Source organism: Artemia sp. Qi Xiang Cuo, chromosome 6 (assembly GCF_049724085.1).
Source record: "Artemia sp. Qi Xiang Cuo chromosome 6, ASM4972408v1, whole genome shotgun sequence".
Taxonomy (NCBI): domain Eukaryota; kingdom Metazoa; phylum Arthropoda; class Branchiopoda; order Anostraca; family Artemiidae; genus Artemia; species Artemia sp. Qi Xiang Cuo.
This window is the reverse complement of record NC_142799.1, coordinates 4,563,002-4,585,054: the sequence shown is the minus strand read 5'-3', so window position 1 is coordinate 4,585,054 and position 22,053 is coordinate 4,563,002. Positions and strand designations below refer to the sequence as shown.

Here is a 22,053-nt window from a genome sequence, read left to right as displayed (position 1 = left end):
CAATTGCAAGTCCTCTTTCCTGCTGCCCTTTTTGATAATATATCTTTTATTTTTGATCAGCTGCCTTATCTTCTCTACCTCAAAACAGCTGACGGAATTCTCGTACTTCATCATTTTAATCTTTTCAACCCTCTGATAGTTTATAATATGATCTTGACCTTGATCCTAAAGTCTGCACGAAGCTGCAACTCGTTTAAAATCTCAAAAAGAATGCCCAAGAATTTCTAGTTAATAATTGATTTTTTCCTTTTTTTCTATCGTTTTCACTGGATTTGATGCAGAGGTGGATCCAGGATTTGTTTAGGGGGGGGGAGGGCGCAAAATAGGTTGATCCGATAGCCTTGCGTTAGGAACAAGTTTAATTAGCGTGAACTTGCGTTAAATAAGTAAACTAAACTACTTTAGACTTCGTTAGGAGGGGGGGGGGGCGTCGCCCCTCCCCTGTATCCCCCACTGAGTTGATGTACCTGGAGCGAGTTTTGATGTTTGTTTGATCATTTGCTACTTGAATTTTATTGTTTTTTTTTGGGAAATCATGAGCTACCCCCTGCCTAGCTTGTCATTTTGCGGATTTTGGGAATGGGAGATTTTTTTTTATTTTGTTGAGATTTTTGCTGGTATATATATTTTTTTCTCGTCTCTTCCTTCCTGGCCACAGAAAATTACGGGGAGATCGTATTGGAGTTGATTTTGTTGTAAATTTATTGTTAAATAAACAAATTCTGAACTAGGAGCTTAGAAAACAAATAATCGATTCATCATCAGTGAGCCAGTATTACTTAACTTATGAATTAATCTATTAAGTAATTATTAATAAATTTTATTAGTTATACTTAGTAGTAATTATTAGTTAAAAGATCCACTAAGGAAATAAGTAGTCAAACAGTTCGTGGTATCAAATTGTAAGTAAGGAGAGACCGGGCTCAATAGTAACCGAAACTCTAAAAAACGGAATTTTGATACCAATAGATACATCAAAAGAATCAGATTTTTATGCTGATTTCAAATATATGAGTATTTTACAGTTTTAAAAAATAAAGTTTTGAGACAGAGTCAAACTTCAGCGTAAAGAGTGAGGCGTTGAGGAAGGGACAGCCCCTTTCAAATACGAAATAATTTCTGTTGGTTTTAAATTTTAATGTCGCTCCTTACTTTCAGTTTAAGAAAAAGTAATTTTTATTTAATTGCTTAAAGGCCATGAAATTCGCAGCCCAGTGGCTGCTTACTTAGCATCACCTGGTGTATATATTGGAGCCTTACCTGTTCTAACATGTATCGAACACAAAATACAATCAGGTGAGGAAGGTTCAGGCCAGGTGGATGGTTCAGGCCAGGTGGAATACAATCAGGTGGATGGTTTGTCTGGCCAGGGACGCACCCTGTGTGTTTCCTTGGTTCTGGGTGAAAACACCCAAACATTCTGGGTAATTAAGAAAATCTTTTTTTCAGGATGGAGAAAGGAGTAGGAAAATGTTTGAAAAATTATAAATTAAAGTAAACTCAAAACAAGACAAACGTTAAGTTCTTATGGATTCATCACTTAGGTAATGCAAAATAGTTAAATTAGGATCTGAAAAGAGTATTACCGAATTGAAAACCTTAAAATCTTCACGGAAACTAAGAAAAAAGTTTTGAAAAATCAGAAAATAAAACCAACAAAAAATTGAAAACCAACAAAATTCAATCATAAAAAAATTGTTTGAAGTAAGTTCAGATCTATATATTTTGGTTATGAGATCTATATACAAGATAAAGGGATACCATAGAAAAATTCATGGAATCAACACTTGTTGTATTTTTTTTTAAATCATACTTTTTTTCAGAAAATTTCAAAGAAGAGCAAAGAACTATAGTAAAACCTAAAACAAGGAGAAATAAAATAAGTGAAAATATGAATGAATAATGAAACATAATAAGAAATAAATTGGAATGTATAATCACGTCTAGTCTAAAATAAATAGAAATTAAATGATTCAATAAATGAAACTTAACACTAACAGAAACTAAAGACTCCAAAAGCACCGCTTCCCGTGTAGATACAAGGGTATAATGCCCAGTTTGTGCAATTTAGTGTTTTGTTCGTACTTGTGCATTATAACTAAACAAGTGCTATAGACTGTACAAGGAAATCAGACACGAAACCCGTCAAACGTGGTTTCTCATTGAGTTTACAATATTTAAACGATTTTTTCGGCGGGTTTAGGGGGGGTACCTAGGTTAGGTTAGGTTATGTATTTAATATATGCCATACTTTACCCAGGCACGAGTAAAGGCAAATATGTTTATTAAAAGGTTAAATTTTTATTACATAATAATATTACATAATAACCTTTATGTTATTATATAAAGGTTAATATGTTTATTACATATTACATAAAAAGGCCAAACTTTACATCTTTTTATGACATATATGGCACATTTTGCCACGCGTGACATGCGCTACCTGATGCAAGCTACTTTTGAAAGTAACCCGCCTATTTTCTGTGGTCTTTTTCTGATACAAGAACCAGTTACTTTTAACCTAAGATAAAATTTTCGGAAATACTCTCTTTAACACAAATTTTGGTTCTAGGCTATGATATCTATCCGTCTCCGTCCGATGCTATGCCGTATCCAACAATTTTATTTGGAAGCGGGCCAGGATATCGAAGCTCTGAAAAACTTCCAAATACAACGCGTCTGCCACCAGGATCAAGTTCTTTCATACAGCCTTCAGCTATTCTAAGACCTTGGTCAACTCACGGGGGTGAAGATGTACCTTTGTACGCAATAGGCCCTAGGTCATTTATATTTCATGGTACCCAAGATCAAACCTTTTTAGCTCATGGTTTAGCTTATGCTATGTGTTTGGGTCCATTTAAAGACAACTGCAGTGATGCAATGTGGGCCAAAGAAGATGATCTAGTAGAAAATGGTTGCCAAGAAAAGCAGCTGCTCCGTGAACGGAACAGGGAAATAAATATTTGGACACTCTCAGCGATAATGTCAAGCTCAGCAAAGAAACAACTAAGTAATACTTTTCTCATATGCTTTACTGTTGTGTTTATTATAATAGTCTTACGTGATACGAATAAGTAGATTCCTTTTTTTGTATCGTTATTTATTTCAAATAATAAGAAGATTGTCTATTTTTTTAAATGAATTTTTGGATACAACTTTTTTTTAGGTCTTACGGTGCCATCATGTAACGATACACTGCTGGTTCAGCACACTGCTACACTGTTACTACACTGCTCCATACACTGTTAGTTGGGACCCTCCTGTGGAGTTCCAACTAATAAGAATAGTCTGTTTTTAAAACGACTGCTGATTCCCTGATTTAGGTAAATATGTGGCTACCAAATTATTTATTTCGCATATACATTTCCGAGCATTTATTCGAATACTTATACTTGCATGCTTATTCAACAATGACTGGCTAATAGAACTAAGTCCACCTAAGTAAATACAAGCAAAAAAAAATATATATATAAAAATTAATCGAATGTTCACAGACACGCCAAAATGAAATCGAAGTTGTGGCTTGTCAAAATTTCAAATTGCAGAGAATGGGGCACTGAGGAACCTATTTTTATAACTTTTTGCAAATTTTCTTTCTTACAACGGTCGTATGCCAAACAAAGTAAACTTTAAACTAAATTTGTCGTCACTATTAGATTCTCTTGATCTGATTTGAACGATGAGACGGGAATTTCTAATCCGAATTGGTCAATTTCTCTTTCATTGCGAAACAAGCGAAGTACTCTGCAAAGACCTGATTTGATTTTAAAGCTGGAAAGGAATGAAGATACTGAATAGACAGGAAACTATTCATCTAAGGTTATACATGTATCCAAGCGACCTACTAAACTTCAAATGTTCAAACAGAACTTCATATAAACTTCAAACTAAACTTCATCTAGTTTTACTAAATGGGAACAATCACAATGAACAATAGATATAGCTGACATAAATGATCTGAAAATGACAAAATAATAATATACTTTGGCCCCATTTTCTGAACCCGCTATTTTAAATATGAAATTGTGCACGATTAACTGAAATTATTTTGAGATAAAAACTTCTTACCTTACTACTGAATATTAGTCAAACAAAATAGATGGCCTTTTTCCATCCACCTCTTCGGCACTACAGAATATACTGTTATGTAATGATTATGCTGATACTTCTGTTCACTAATATCCAAATTATACCGCTGTTATATGATGAAACATATTTACAGAAACGGGGACAGAGGACTGAGTCCCTGTTAAGGTTGGGTTCGAGAATTCTCAGAAAATTGGTACTGTGGTCCAAGATGCATCTTTATCATGTTCCCACACCCCTCCTCCACAGTAACGAAATGTTGTGAACATAGTGTACCTATGAATCTTTGCTAATGTAATTTTAAAAAAGTTGATATTTTAAAGCAATTTAGAATGTTTTAGTCGTCTATTTATATTTCAAATAAATATTGTAAAAATATTGTGTTGCTCAGAGACTTGTTTGCTCCAGCCATGATAGTACTGTTGATGCTTCAATTACCACAGAAAAGTCATCTCAGCACTAAGCCACTGAGGCTAACCAGACTGGCTTTTTGTTAGTGATATCAACTGTACAAGAATATGCACCGTAGCTTCACGTGCACATTTTAAAAAAAGCTGGAAAACCTATAAAGTGGTCCAACATGTTTTGAGAGTATAATTGATTGTTTGTTTTTTAAATCGACAACTAGAGATTGTCAAATTGCGTATTTAGGAATGATTTTGTTGAAAAAGATGTCTATCACCCATGCGTTATCCACTGTTCCATTTCTTTGAAGTATTCGCTATCAAGAGCGGTTTCTGATTTTTTTGGACAATTGCCTTTAGCCAAGAATAGTTTGATATGAATGTGTCGGTGATAACTTTCGCGAATTGGATTGTATGAAGGTGGAGAAAAAAAAGGGGTGGTCTTATGACTTGACCTAGCTTTACTTCTTCGATGCGTACTGTATAATACACAAGTGGTGTTTGAACAGTTTTGTCAATTTAAAATAGAGTTTAACGTTATACTATACTAAAAAGTTGATACTAAGAGAGATGTAGATGGCAAGAAAAGAATTTTAATAAAGGATAGCTTTACTTCTTCGATGTGTTCTGTATAATACACAAGTGGTCGGGTGATGGGAGCGGAGTGTCTTCGAGTACTTATAGTGCTGTACTGTGGACCGAGTTGCTAGCGAAAAACCCGAGTGGATGACTTGAAATAAAATTTTTAACGAGAAATGGCTGAAAAGTATTTTGGGGGAGATGGGTTGATTGGTGGAAGGATGTCATAGCATAGTTATAGTGTGATAGTGGGGGGCGAGTTGCTACCGAAAAATCCGTGTGGATGACTTGAAATAAAAATGTTTAACGAGAAATGGCTGAAAAGTGTTTTGGGGGAGATGGGTTGATTGGCAGAAGGATCTCTTAGCGTAGATATATTGTGATAGGGGGGGGGACCGAGTTGCTAGCGAAAAACCCGAGTGAAGGACTTGAAAATAAAATTTTTAACGAGAAATGGCTGAAAAGTGTTTTGAGGGAGATGGGTTGATTGGCAGAAGGATTAGTGTGTGTTGTCTGAAACCTATGATTTGGGGTGGGTAGTTTGCTATTTCTGGCTTTTCAGAGCTAGGTTTCTTAGTCTCTCATAGGTATGTGTTGTCTGAAACCTACAATTTGGGGTGGGTAGTTTGCCTTTTCTGGCTTTTATGAGCTAGGTCTCCTATTATTTCGTAGGTGTGTGTTGTCTGAAACTTATGATTTGAGGTATGTAAATTACTATTTCGGGCTTTTCTGAGCTAGATTTCTTAGTCTTTCGTCGGTGTGTGTTGTCTGAAACTTATGATTTGGGATATGTAGTTTGCTATTTTTGACTTTTCTGAGTTAGATTTCTTAGCCTTTCATAGGTGTGTGCTGTCTGAAACTTATCATTTGGGATGCTGTAGTTTGCCATTTTTGACTTTGCTGAGCTATGTCTCCTAGTATTTCGCAGGTGTGTGTTGTCTGAAACTTATGATTTAGGGTATGTAAATTACTATTTCGGGCTTTTCTGAGCTAAATTTCTTAGTCTTTCGTTGGTGTGTGTTGTCTGAAACTTAGGATTTGGGATTTGTAGTTTGCTATTTTTGACTTTTCAGAGTAAGGTTTCTTAGCCTTTCATAGGTGTGTGTTGTCAGAAACTTATGATTTGGGGTGGGTATGTTGTCTGAGACTTATGATTCGGGATGTGTATTTTGCTATTTTTGACTTTGCTGAGTTAGATTTCTTAGCCTTTCATAGCTGTGTTTTGTCTTAAACTTATGATTTGGGGTGTGTAGTTTGCTATTTTTGTCTTTGCTGAGCTAGGTCTCCTAGTATTTATTAGGTGTGTGTTGTGTGAAACTTATGATTTGAGGTATTTAAATTACTATATAGGGCTTTTCTGAGCTAGATTTCTTAGTCTTTCGTTGGCGTTTGTTGTCTGAAACTTATGATTTAGGATGTGTAGGTTGCTATTTTCGACTTTGCTGAGTTAGATTTCTTAGCCCTTCGTAGGTGTGTGTTGTCTGAAACTTATGATTTGGGATGTTTAGTTTGCTATTTTTGACTTTGCTGAGCTAGGTTTTTTAGTATTTCGTAGGTGTGCATTGTCTGAATCTTATGATTTGAGATGTGTAATTTGCTATTTCCGGCTTTTATGAGCTAGGTCTCCTAGTATTTCGTAGATGTGTTTTGTCTGAAACTTATGATTTAGGGTATGTAAATTACTATTTCGGGCTTTTCTGAGCTAAGGTTTCTTAGTATTTCGTAGGTGTGTTTTGTCTGAAACTTATGATTTGGGGTGTGTAATTTGCTATTTTTTACTTAGCTGAGCTAGGTTTCTTAGTATTTCGTAGGTGTGTGTTGTCTGAAACTTATGATTTGAGATGTGTAATTTGCTATTTCCGGCTTTTATGAGCTAGGTCTCCCAGTATTTCGTAGGTGTGTGTTGTCTGAAACTTATGATTTTGGGTATGTAAATTACTCTTTCGGGCTTTTCTGAGCTAAGGTTTCTTAGTATTTCGTAGGTGTGTGTTGTCTGAAACTTATGATTTGGACTGTGTAATTTGCTATTTCCGACTTTTCTTAGACAGATTTTTTAGTATTTCGTAGGTGTGTGTTGTCTGAAACTTATGATTTTGTATGGTTAATTTGCTATTTCTGGCTTTTATTAGCTAGGTTTCTTAGTCTTTCGTAGGTATATGTTGTCTGAAACCTATAAAAATAAACTATATCAGTAAGATCTAAACTAATACGGGTTTTTGACCTTAAAATCTAGCTTTTTGTAAGAAAATTATGTTAATTACATTTCGTTGAATCATAGGTGAAACTTAAGTCCAGTTATGGATCGAAAAATAAACCGTTTTAGTGGAATATGAGCTAATAAGGTTTATTGACCGTAAACTCTAGTTTTTTGTAAGAAAATTATGGAAAATACGATTCTCTGGTTCAAATGTGAAACTTAAGTCCAGTTATGAATCGAAAAATAAACTATTTCTGGAAAAACTGAGCTAATGGGGGTTTTTGACCGTAAACTCTATTTTTTTTTGTAAGAAAATTATGAAAAATACAATTCTCTGATTCAAATGTGAAACCTAGGTCCATTTTGGATCAAAAAATAAAACTATTTCCGTAAAATCTGAGCTAATAAGGGTTTTTGACCGTAAACTCTAGTTTATTGTAAGAAAATTATGGAAAATACAATTCTCTGGTTCAAATGTGAAACTTAAGTCCAGTTATGGATCGAAAAATAAACTATTTCTATAAAATCTGAGCTCATAAGGGTTTTTGACCCTAAACTCTAGTTTATTGTAAGAAAATTATGTGAAAAGCAATTCTCTGGTTCAAATTAGAAACTTAAGTCCTTTTTTGAATGGAAAACCAAAGTATTTCTGTAAAATATGAGCTAAAGTGGGTTTTTGAGTGTAAAATCTTTTTTTTTTCTAGCTAATTATATAGGACAAAATATTAGCTTTAAATCTGAAACTTCAGTCTGTTTTTGGATCGAAAAATAAAACTATTTCCGTCAAATCTGAGCTAATAAGGGTTTTTGACCGTAAACTCTAGTTTCTTGTAAGAAAATTATGGAAAATACAATTCTCTAGTTCAAATGTGAAACTTAAGTCCAGTTTTGGATACTCATAATGGTGAGGAATGATAGTTCTAATCCAAAATTGTTTTTCATAAAAACAAACTATTTTTTTTTAAACTTCGAAATTATTCAACTTTATTATTTTTTTGTACGTATCTTAAAATGACAAAATATGCTCACGGCTCTAACATTTTTACTCTATAATTGGTCAGAGACACGATGTGGCTTTCCAACTGGTATTCTATGTCCGGTTATCGACACTACCTAGTCTATTGCATGTATTAAATCAGTATTTTTTACGCAGTGGAACGATAAACACATAAGTCATATCTTAAACAAAGGTGAAGATGGAGCATTTTAATAAAGTGTGTTCACATAACAAGGTTATTGTAGCATTGAATGCCGACAAGGAGAAGTATTTAAACTATGAAACAAGTACAGATGGTAACACTATTGGAAGTGTAAGCATGCATTGTCATGACAGTAAGGAATTAAATTTCTTTGGAATACCGAAAAAATTCAACTCTTATGTTGGTGGTTATACGAGATTGAGATATCCAGAGACGATTGCACTCAAAGAGAATAACAACATAAAAATAATCGTTGATGATAGAGGACAACTCCTTGCTACTGTTGCAGGTAACACATTACCTACTGATACATCCAATCGTCAGCTTTCGGGTTTTAGCATTCAACGGAAGGTCAATAAAAGGAAGGCCTACTCTTCTACTAATATCGTAAACCATATCTTGTGTACGTGCCGAGACTGTTACCAGTGTAAAAATAATATAATAATAGAGAGTGAAATTGCCAGAAAAATAAAAAGGGCATTGTCAGAAAATATCACTATGGAATATAAAGATGAATCGATGAAAAACAAAGCACCAGCAAAAGTTACTGCCATTGATCGAACAGTCAATGAACCAAATAATACCAAAGGCAAAAAGCATATTGAGCCTGTTGATGAGACACCAGTAAAAACTGTGTATGACTCAAAATGGAATAATGATTATTCTACTGATTATGAACTAAGCGAAGACAATAGCTACAATATCAAGAGAGAACAAGGTGAACTATTTTATGGAACAGGTTCAAAATGTCCAAAGTAAATCATTGATATTAATAATGTATCATAATATATTTTTGTATTAATATTCTATATAGCATTATTTCATTAAAAATATTACATTGTTACGTGTTCATTATTTTTAGAGTAAGCTAGCATATCAATTGTTTAGAATGTCTATTAAAACATCGGAGATGTAAGAAACGGAATTTGCATACATCTATTGTCAGACACATGGGATAACATTGACACAATATAGGTATCAGAATGAATAAATTCTTTATCAATATCCATTGTTGGATATGTCATTATCTCATTATGAAAAATTTTTAAGTAAGTAAGTAAGTAAGTAAGTAAGTAACAAACTCTTTTTTGAATTCACCTCTTGGATACACAATACAGAAATTTTATTCAGGAGATTATAAAAAAAATTGAACAAATTATTTATTAACATTCATTATCGATTGAAGTCGCTTCCTATACAGACAATACAGCAATTTCACAAAATCTAAGTATAAGAGTGATTAAATTCTATATCAACATCCATTTCTCGGATACATAGGAAAAATTTGACAAAATCTAAGGGTTAGAGTGAATAAATTTTATTTATCAACATCTTTTGTCAGATACATCGGATAAAATTGACAGAATCTAAATTTCAGAATGAGTAAATGCTTTAACAACATCTTTTATTGGATATATCGGATAAAATTGACAACGTGCACGCACGTACCCTCGTCTAAATTAACCTTAAAAATGAAATAAAGCCATGTCAACTTTGTATATTTTATTCAACATATCCGACAAAGGATGCTGAAAAAGCATTTATTCACTCTGATATTTAGATTTTTTTAATTATAATTGTTGTAAATGATAAAAGATGTTGACAAAAAATCAATCTAATACTTAGATTTTGTCAATTTTATCCGATATTTTATCCTATGTATCCGAGAAAAGGATGCTGATGTAGAATTTAGTCACCCTGATACTTAGATTTTGTCAATTTTATCCGACATATCCAATAAAGGATGTTTTTAAAGCATTTATTCATTCTGAAATTTAGATTCTGTCAATTTTATCCGATGTATCTGACAAAAGATGTTGATAAATAAAATTTATTCACTCTAACACTTAGATGTTGTTAACTTTTTCCTATGTATCCGAGAAATTGATGTTGATATAGAATTTAATCACTCTTATACTTAGATTTTGTGAAATTACTGTATTATCTGTCTAGGAAGCGACTTCAATCGATAATGAATGTTAATAAAAAAAATTTTCAATTTTTTTTCATAATTTCCTGAATTAAATTTCTGTATTGTGTATCCAAGAGGTGAATTCAAGAAAGAATTTGTTACTTACTCGCTTACTTACTTACTTACATTTTTTTCATAATGACATAATGACATATCCAACAACGGATGTTGATAAAGAATTTATTGATTCTGATACCTAGATTTGTCAATGTTATCCCATGTACCTGAGAAATGGATGTTGATATAGAATGTAATCAATCTGATACTTAGATTTTGTCAATTTTATCCTATTTATCCGAGAAAAGGATGCTGATATAGAATTTAGTCACTCTGATACTTAGATTTTGTCAATTTTATCCAACATATCCGATAATAGGATGTTGTTAGAGCATTTATTCATTCTGAAATTTAGATTTTGTCAATTGTATTTGATGTATCTGACAAAGGATGTTGATAAAAAAATTTTTTCACTCTGACACTTGGATTCTGTCAATTTTATTTGATGTATCTGACAAAAGATGTTGATAAATAAAATTTATTCACTCTAACACTTAGATTTTGTCAACTTTTTCCTATGTATCCGAGAAATGGATGTTGATATAGAATTTAATCACTCTTATACTTAGATTTTGTGAAATTGCTGAGCCTGTCTAGAAAGGGACTTAAATCGATATTGAATGTTAATAAAGAATTTGTTCAATTTGTTTTTCTTAATTTCCTGAATAAAATTTCTGTATTGTGTATCCAAGAGGTGAATTCAAGAAAGAATTTGTTACTTACTTACTTACTTACTTACTTACAATTTTTTCATAATGACATAATGACATATCCAACAATGGATGTTGATAAAGAATTTATACATTCTGATATCTAGATTTTGTCAATGTTATCCCTTGTGTCTGACAATAGATGTATGCAAATTCCTTTTCTTACATCTCCGATATTTTAATAGACATTCTAAGTGATTGATATGCTAGCTTACTCTAAAAATAATGAACACATAACAATGTAATATTTTTAATGAAATAATATTATGTAGAATATTAATACAAAAATATATCATGATACATTATTAATATCAATGATTAACTTTGGACATTTTGAATCTGTTCCATAAAATAATTCACCATGTTCTCTCTTGATATTGTAGCTATTGTATTCTCTTAGTTTGTAATCATTAGAATATTCACTATTCCATATTGAGTCATACACAATTTTTAATGGTGTTTCATCAAGAGACTCAATATTCTTCTCATCCTTGGTATTATTTGGTTCATTGAATGTTTGATCAATGGCAGTAACGTTTTCTTGCTCTTTATTGTTCGTCGTGTCACCTTTATATTCCATCTTGATATTTTTTGACCATACCATTCTTATTATAATGGAAGCTTAACTGTTTGTTTTAACATAATTTTTATATCGGTAACATTTTCTAAATTTAGATTAGATATGTTTTTCGATATTAGTAGAAAAATAGGCAATTTTTTTTTATCTTCCGTTGAACTATAATACCCTAAAGCTGACGATTGGCTGTATCAGTAGGTAATGTGTTACCTGCAACAGTAACAAGGAGTTGTCCTCTATCATCAACGATTATTTTTATGTTGGTATTCTCTTTGAGTGCAATTATCTCTGGAGATCTCAATCTCCCATAACCACCAACATAAGAGTTGAATTTTTTCGGTATTCCAAAGAAATTTAATTCCTTACTGTCATGACAATGCATGCATACATTTCCAATAGTGTTACCATCTGTACTTGTTTCATAGTTTAAATACTTCTCCTTGTCGGCATTCAATTCTACAATAACCTTGTTATGTAAACACACTTTATTAAAATGCTCCATCTTCACTTTTTTTAAAGATACGACTTATGTGTTTATCGTTCCACTGCGTAAAAAATACTGATTTAATACATGTAATAGACTAGGTAGTGTCGATAACCAGAGATAGAATACCAGTGGGAAAGCCACATCTTGTCTCTGACCAATCATAGAGTACAATTGTTAGAGCCGTAAGCATATTTTGTCATTTTAAGATACGTGCAAAAAATATAAAGTTGATTAATTTCGAAGTTTAAAAAAAATAATTTGTTTTTATAAAAAAATATTGAGTTAGAACCATCAATCCTAATCATTATGAGTATCCAAAACTGAACTTAAGTTTCACATTTGAACTAGAGAATTGTATTTTCCATAATTTTCTTACAAGAAACTAGAGTTTATGGTCAAAAACCCTTATTAGCTCAGATTTTACGGAAATAGTTTTATTTTTCGATCCAAAAAAAAACTTAAGTATCGCATTTGAACCAGAGAATTGTATTTTCCATAATTTTCTTACAAAAAACTTGAGTTTACGGTCAAAAACCCTTATTACCTCAGATTTTATAGAAATAGTTTATTTTTCGATTCAAAATTGACCTAAGTTTCACATTTGAACCAGAGAATTGTATTTTACATAATTTTCTTACAGTAAACTAGAGTTTACTGTCAAAAACCCTTATTAGCTTAGATTTTACGGAAATAGTTTTATTTTTCGATCCAAATTGGACTTAAGTTTCACAATTGAAGCACATAATTGTATTTTCCGTAATTTTCTTACAAAAAAATGGAGTTAACGTTCATAAACCCTTATTAGCTCAGATTTTACGGAAATAGTTTATTTCTATATGTTTCAGACAACACATACCTACGAAAGACTAAGAAACCTAGCTAATAAAAGCCGGAAATAGCAAATTAACCATCAAAAATCATAAGTTTCAGACAACACACAACTACGAAATACTAAGAAATCTGACTATGAAAAATCTGAAATAGCAAATTACACGGCCCAAAGCATAAGTTTCAGACAAAACACACCAACAAAATACTAAGAAACACTAGCTCAGAAAAGCCCGAAATAGTAATTTACTTACCCCAAATCATAAGTTTCAGACAACAAACACCTACGAAATACTAGGAGACCTAGCTCATAAAAGTCGGAAATAGCAAATTACACATCTCAAATCATAAGTTTCAGACAACACACACATAAGAAATACTAAGAAACCTAGCTCAGCAAAGTCAAAAATAGCAAATTAAACACCCCAAATCATAAGCTTCAGACAACACACACCTACGAAATACTAAGAAACCTTAGCTCAGAAAAGCCCGAAATAGTAATTTACATACCCCAAATTATAAGTTTCAGACAACACACACCTACGAAATACTAGGAAACCTAGCTCATAAAAGCCGGAAATAGCAAATTACACATCTCAAATCATAAGTTTCAGACAATGCATACCTACGAAATACTAAGAAACCTAGCTCAGCAAGGTCAAAAATAGCAAACTACACATCCCAAACCATAAGTTTCAGACAACACACACCAACGAAAGACTAAGAAATCTAGCTCAGAAAAGCCAGAAATAGTAATTTACATACCCTAAATCATAAGTTTCAGACAACACACACCTACGAAATACTAGGAGACCTAGCTCAGCAAAGTCAAAAATAGCAAACTACACATCCCAAATCATAAGTTTCAGACAACACACACCTATGAAGGGCTAAAAAATCTCACTCAGCAAAGTCAAAAATAGCAAACTACAAATCCCAAATCATAAGTTTCAGACAACACACACCAACGAAAGACTAAGAAACCTAGCTCAGAAAAGTCATATATAGTAATTTACATACCCCAAATCATAAGTTTCAGACAACACACACCTACGAAATACTAAGAGACCTAGCTCAGCAAAGTCAAAAATAGCAAACTACACATCGCAAATCATAAGTTTCAGACAACACACACCTATGAAAGGCTAAGAAATCTAACTCAGCAAAGTCAAAAATAGCAAACTACACATCCCAAATCATAAGTTTCAGACAACACACACCAACGAAAGACTAAGAAATCTAGCTCAGAAAAGCCCGAAATAGTAATTTACATACCTCAAATCATAAGTTTTAGACAACACACACCTACGAAATACTAGGAGACCTAGCTCATAAAAGCCAGAAATAGCAAACTACCCACCCCAAATCATAGGTTTCAGACAACACACACCTATCCTTCGACCAATCAACCCATCTCCCCCAAAATACTTTTAAGCCATTTCTCGTTAAAAATTTTATTTTAATGTCATCCACTCAGGTTTTTCGCTAGCAACTCGGTCCCCGCTATCACACTATAAGTACGCTAAGAGATCCTTCTGCCAATCATTCCATCTCCCCCAAAACACTTTTCGGCCATTTCTCGTTAAAAATTTTATTTTCAAGTCATCCACTCGAGTTTTCGACTAGGAATTAGGCCCACAGTACAGCATAAGTACTCTTAGACATCCCCACTCCCATCACCCCATCCCCCCAAAAATATTTTTTCAAAGATATCTTGTTAAAATTTTTTATTTCAAGTCATCCAAACAGGTTTTTCGCTAGCAACTCGCCCCCCACTATCTTACTATAACTACGCTAAGACATCCTTCCACCAATCAACCCATCCCCCCCCAAAAAAAACTTTTCAGCCATTTCTCGTAAAAAATTTTATTTCAAGTCATCCACATGGGTTTTTCACTAGCAACTTGTCCCCCACTATCACACTATAACTACGCTAAGACATCCTTCTGCCAATTAACCCAGCTCCCCCAAAATACTTTTCAGCCATTTGTCGTTAAAATTTTTATTTCAAGTCATCAACACGGGTTTTTCGCTAGCAGCTCGCCCCCCTCTATCACGCAATAAATACGCTAAGACATCCTTCTGCCAATAAACCCATCTCTCTCAAAACACTTTTCAGCCATTTCTCGTTAAATTTTTTATTTCAAGTCATCCACATGGGTTTTTCGCTAACAACTCCCCCCCTCCACTATCACACTATAAGTACTCTAAGAGATCCTTCTGCCAATCAACCCATCTCCCCCCAAAACACTTTTCAGCCATTTCTCGTTAAAAATTTTATTTTCAAGTCATCCACTCGGGTTTTTCGCTAGCAACTCGGTCCACAGTACAGCACTATAAGTACTCTAAGACACCCCGCTCCCATCACCCCACCACTTGTGTATTTTACAGAACACATCGAAGAAGTAAAGCTATCCGTTATTAGAATTCTTTTCTTGCCATCTACATCTCTCTTAGTATCAACTTTTTAGTATACTATAACGTTAAACTCTATTTTAAATTCACAAAACTGTTCAAACACCACTTGTGTATTACACAGTACGTATGGAAGAAGTAAAGCAAGGTTAAGTCATATGACCACCCCTTTTTTTCTCCACCTTCATACGATCCAATTCGCGAAAGTTATCACCGACACATTCATATCAAACTATTCTTGGCTATAGGCAATTGTCCAAAAAAAATCAGAAACAGCTCTTGATAGCACATACTTCAAAGAAATGGAACAGTGGATAACGCTTGGGTGATAGACAGCTTTCCCAAAAAAATCATTCCTAAATACGCAATTTGAAAATCTCTAGTTTTCGATTTAAAAAAAACCAATTATACTCTCAAAACATGTTGGACCACTTTATAGGTTTGCCAGCTTTTTTTAAAATGTGCACGTGAAGCTACGCTGCATATTCTTGTACAGTTGATATCAATAACAAAAAGCCAGTCTGGTTGTCTAATACAATCTCGACTATACTCTCAAAACGTGTTTGACCACTTTATAGGTAAAGGGTTGGTCGCTTTTTGCAATTTCCACGTGAAACTACACTGTATATTCTTGTAGGCGTGAATGTACGGTTGATTGTACGGTTGAAATATATAGATTACTACTGACACAGTCTGTTTAGAGCACAAGTCTTTGATTCCTTCCATTAAATTTCTATATCCTTTAGATAGTTTTTTAAGAACCTTTCACCTCTCAGTCGAGGACTTTTTTGTCTTGTTTGCCCCTAATGGATCTAGCTCCAAAGCAAGCACAGGCAATGTTTCTGTTTTCTGTTTTGTTCTGTTTTTAAAGTACCTGTTTCTGTTCTGTACTTACAAAAAAAACAGAAACAGAACAGTAACAGAGGACCTGCTTTTTGTTTACCTGTTCTGCTCTGTTTCTGTTTTATAATAACTATTTTGTTCTGTTTCTGTTTTTTTTACCTGTTTTTCTTCTATTCTTGATTTTACGTTATTGATCCGAGAATGGCATATTAAGAAATTTTGAACTTACAAAATAGTGTTTTAAATCATAATTTGAAATATTAAAAAAGTGCCTGTACGCCCCATAAAGTTTTTGGAATTGGAGAATCAATTTATAGTAGAAGTAAGTAAAACGATGGCTCTCAGTGTGTCTAGCGTAGCAAATAAGCTGCTAGATTATTTCAGCTAACCGAAATTAGGGCTTAGGAGTCAGATTAGAGCATGTAGGTGTGTAAAGGGGAGAACAGTAAAGTTGCAGTTTCGTTCCACAAAAATATCTTCTTTTTTAGTGTATATTATTCAGTCAATTGAGCGGCCAAGTTGCACAGATACTGTGTAGGTGAAGCAGGATTCAAACAAAGCACTTATTACAGCGTATCATGGTTCTACTGATAGGGCTTCTGTATCCTACATTACATGGAAAGTAATCTGCACCTTTAACCAGGAAAACTTCAACTCAACAGTTTTTAATGGAATTTATGCTGCTAGATAACAGTGACTTGCTATGATTACTACACTAGCCTATACATTATACATACTGATTACTATTTGGAAATTCTCTTAAATGTTTAGTCAGAGAGGAGTGTAAATTTATTGAAGTCTTGTCAAGTAGAAATATATGTATTTGCTGGCACGTTTTATTGCATCAACATAACAAGATATACTTTTACAAGATGCCAAATATACTTTTTCTCATGTTAATAAAACCATCTCTAAATAGAATCAATGGAAACCCTTTCATGGAAAAACCTAGAGTTGAAACAGTGGCTTAACTAAACGATTGTGGCCTAACTGCCCGAAGTCTTATAAAATGCTTATACACTTTTCTCATTATGTAGGATACGGGGTTCTACTGTTTCGACTAACCGTCACAAGCACTAAACGTCATAACATTTAAAAAGAAAATCCATCAGAACCACTAACCGTCATAACATCTAAAAAAATTATAAGTGACTATAATAGTAATAAGTATATAATAGTTTAGAAACAAATTTTGGCTATATATTTGCATATCAGGGGGGTGTGGGTAAAGCATAGTATATATTAAATACGTAACCTAACTTAACCTAGGTACCTTTTCCCCCGTAAACCCCCAAAAAACTAAAGTTTTAAAATTTTAGATGATATGATTAGTGGTTCTGACGGATTTTTTTTGTCGATCAAACAGTTCGTGGTAACGAACTGTAAGTACGGAGCGACCCGGCTCAATAGTAATCAAAACTCTAAAAAACGGAATTTTCATACCAATAGATACATCAAAAGAATCAAATTTTAATACTGCTTTCAAATATATAAATTTCATCAAGTTTAGTTTTACCAGTCAAAAGCTACGTGCCTGAGAAAAATTGGCTGATTTTAGAAAAAAAGAGGGAAAGACCCCCTAAAAGTTATATAACCTTAATGAAATATGCACCATCACATTCAACGTATCAGAGAACCCTACTGTAGAGGTTTGCAGCACCTATCTACAAAAATGTGTATTTTGCCAGAAGAAAGATCACGGATGCGTGTTTTTTTTTTTTTTTTTTTTTTTTTTTTTTTTTTTTTTTTTTTTCAGGGGTGATCGTATCGACCCATTGGTCCTGGAATTTCGTGGGAGGACTCATTGGAACGGAAATTAAAAGTTCTAGTGCCCTATTTAAGTGACCAAAAAAATGGAGGGCAACTAGGCCCCCTTCCGCGCACATTTTTTTTTCCCGAAGTCACCCGATCAAAGTTTTGAGATCGCCATTTTGTTCAGCATGGTTGAAAATATTATAAATATGTCTTTTAGGATATCTTTGTCCCCCGAACTGACCACGAGAAGGGCTGAAATTTATGAACTTTACCCAATGTTAATATATAGTATTGGTTATTGGGAAGTATACAGACGTTTTCAGGGGGGATTTTTTCTGGTAGTGGGGGGAGGGGGTGGGTCGGGGATTATGTGGGAGGATCTTTCCATGAAGGAAGTTTTCATGGGGGAAGGGACATTGCTATGAAGGAGGCGCTGGATTTCCCAGCATTATTTAAAGAAAGATCAGAAATTAAATAAAAAAACAAGTTTTTCAACTGAAAGTAAGGAGCAACATCAAAACTTAAAACGAACAGAAGATATTGTGTATATGATTGGGTTCACCCGCTAGTCAATACCTCGCTCCTTAAACCAAACTTTTTTTAGTACTTTCATAAGAGCTATTTATTCTAATGAACGGCCTTTGTGATTAAGGGGTCATGTTTAAAGAATTGGAACAAAATTCGAACTTTAGCTTAAAGAGCAAGGTATTGACTAGGGGGCGAACCCCTAATATACGTTTAAAAATATATGAATATTTAAGTTCGTTACGTAAGTTAATTCGTAAGTTACGCATATTTATTACTAATAAAAACGTTCGTAAATAAAAATAAACAGCTTTCGAGAAAGCCATTTAACCAAATAAAAGTAAAATTAATATGCAAATTTTGTTTTGATTATTCATATACGGTGAGCCAAAATCAAAACCTGCATTAATTCAAAAACGTTCAAAAATTAAATAAAAAAACAAGTTTTTTAACTGAAAGTAAGGAGCAACATTAAAACTTAAAACAACCAGAAATTATTCCGTATATGAAAGGGGCTGTCCCCTCCTCAACGCCTCACTTTTTACGCTAAAGTTTTTTATTGTTTAAAAAGAATAAGAGTTGTGAGAAAGTCAAACTTTAGCGTAAAGAGCAAGGCGTTGAGGAGGGGAGCCCCTTTCATATGTGGAATAATTTCTGTTCGTTTTAAGTTTTAACGTCGTTCCTTACTTTCAGTTAAAAAAAATTTTTTTTATTTAATGTTATGACGGATTTTGTAGTGGTTCTGACGTTAGTGCTCCTGACGGTTAGATGTTATGACGCCTTCCCGTAGGATACCACATCTTCCGGCGAACACGGTACTTTTTGCCATACAACACAATAAATTGAAAAGATTGTAACTAAGCTGTATATTATTTTTTGTATTTGTCGCTTAAGTACCAATTATAGACAAGTATTTCCCTAAAAATTAATGCTGTGCCGCAAATGGTCTAAGTTCTTAGGAAACCATAGTTAAGTGCTGTCATTTTGCTTTTATTTGTCAACAGGTTTTCTTGGCTCATTGCGCAAACGAACCCGCTCAGGGGTGAATTCACCCTTTCCCCCATAATTACTTCAATGAGGTGAAAGAGGTCAGATATTTGGCTGGAGGTGCAATTTTCAAAATGGTAGGCTACTAGAAGGTGCTTCTAATTTTGTAATAAATCCTAAAATCAACCTTTGTTTTAAGACAAGCATGATGGCATTTTATGATGACGACTTGGATGTTTCAAGACATCTCTCTGGGTACCCTACGGAAAAACTGAAGCAAAGAAAGTATTAAGTGCAAGTTCTGAGGAGCATCTCTAAAGGCTAAGGGAGTATCTTCCATGACATTTATATACTATGTTAAAAGGAAGCACACAATTGATGTGCACAAACATAAATTATATGTGGCTGGTGCAGCAAATAACTAACCAAACCAATTAAAAAAAAATATATATCAAGTCAGGTTGCTTCCCTTTAGAAAGCTCCAGATAGTAAAGCAAGTGAAACAGAGGGCAATGGATTAGTGAAATCTGGAGCAAGAAGAGCAGAGATGTGACGGTTATTTATTTCAAATCGATCAAAACAAGCTGCTCCGCGGATGGTCTGCTGAAAAACCCTGTTTAAGGACAAATTGCCACTATCTGTGTTTGATAAGTGAGATATAAAATAGCTTATTTAAAAAAAAACAGGGGGCTTGAAAGCACCACTTGGGGGAACCGTCCATAGTCATATAAGTTTTTCTGCAAGAAAAAAGGAAGTTCAGAAGGCTGCTTTAAGATCTGCCACTCAGACTTGCTTGACTTTTCTCTGCTGCTTTGCAAAAGGATCTGGCTTTACAGGTATTCCTGTATACACCAGGAAGATGAAAAATGAGCAGAGGTTGCAGCGCTATCTTTCAGATTTCAAGAGGCATAAGCATTCTTATACAACTACTAACACCCTTTTTAGTAATCCAAGTGGCAATCAGGAAGTTTTTAATGACAGATAAGATGTTCCGTGTTGTGACTGATTCCAGTGCCCTTTTTAAGGGACCAAAAAATGGAGGGCAACTAGGCCCCCTCCCACACTGATTTTTTCCGCAAAGTCTTCCGATCAAAATTTTGAGATAGCCCTTTTCAGCATGGTCGAAAATATGATAACTATGTCTTTTAGGATGACTTAATCCCCCGAAGTCCCCGGGGGGAGGGCTGAAAGTTATGAACTTTACCCAATGTTAACATATAGTATTGGTTATTGGGAAGTATACAGACGTTTTGAGAGGGGGTTTTTCTGGTAGTGGGGGAGGGGGAGTGGGTCGGGGGTTATGTGGGAGAATCTTACTATGAAGGAAGTTTTCATTGGAGAAGGGACACTGCTATAAAAGGGGTGCCGGATTTCCCAGCATTATTTTAATTCTCTAAATAAACAGAAATTATATAAAAAAAACAAGGTTTTTAACTGAAAATAAGGAGCAACATCAAATATTAAAACAATAGAAAACATTACGTATATGATTGGGTTCATCCCCTAGTCAATACCTTACTCTTTAAGCCAAATATTTTTTAGTACTTTCATAAGAGCTATTTATTCTAATTAACAGACTTTGTGATTAAGGGGTCTTTTTAAAGAATTGGAATAAAATTTGAACTTTAGCTTAAAGAGCAAGGTATTGACTAGGGGGTGAACCCTCTAATGTACATATTAAAGATATATGAATATAGAAGTTCGTTACGTAAGTTAATTCGTAAGTTACGTATATTTATCAAACAGTTCGTGGTAACGAACTGTAAGTAAGGAGCGACCCAGCTCAATGGTAACCGAAACTCTAGAAAACGGAATTTTGATACCAATAGATACATCAAAAGAATTAGATTTTAATGCTGATTTCAAATATATGAGTTTCATCAAGTTTAGTTATACCCACAGTTTATATAATTATCCAGTATGATCATTCCCTATCTCACCCATTATAAAAACCTGGACCGGGGTGCGAGTGCTCCAAAGAACGTTTTTGCAGATAGAAACATAAGCGGCATCATATCTTTTCACGGGTAGACAAGTCAGACGCGAAACAATCGGAAACAAGTGGAAAACCGCTATTACGAATAATGCACTTTGTAACCATTTCTCATTGATAGACGCAAACACACTGATCCATAAGTGAAGAAAGAAGTGGGAGGAGCTTTTTGTTCGCACCTTGAACGAAGACCAGAAATGATCTGCGATAAGCTTACTGGATAATTTCATAAACTGTGGTTATACCTATCAAAAGTTACGTGAAAATTTGGCTGATTTTCGAAAAAAGGGTGAAAGACGCCCTAAAAATTATAGAACCTTAATGAAAATCACACCATCATATTCAGCGTATCAGAGAACCCTGCTGAGAAGGTTTCAAGCTCCTATCTACAAAAATGTGGAATTTTGCATTTTTTGCCAGAAGAAAGATCACGGATGCG

At 33.9% G+C, this 22,053-nt stretch overlaps 1 protein-coding gene across 1 annotated transcript in view; it reads left to right on the top strand.

Moving 5' to 3' along the window:
• The window catches only part of LOC148950803 (alkaline phosphatase, tissue-nonspecific isozyme-like), a 169,231-nt gene extending 166,131 nt beyond the window's left edge, over nucleotides 1-3,100 (top strand). Inside the window, exon 8 of the mRNA XM_089090015.1 lies at nucleotides 2,573-3,100. Coding sequence (XP_088946141.1) covers nucleotides 2,573-3,078 — 506 coding nt within the window. The 3' untranslated portion in view covers nucleotides 3,079-3,100. The remainder of the gene's footprint in view (nucleotides 1-2,572) is intronic.
• Nucleotides 3,101-22,053: the final 18,953 nt, after the last annotated feature.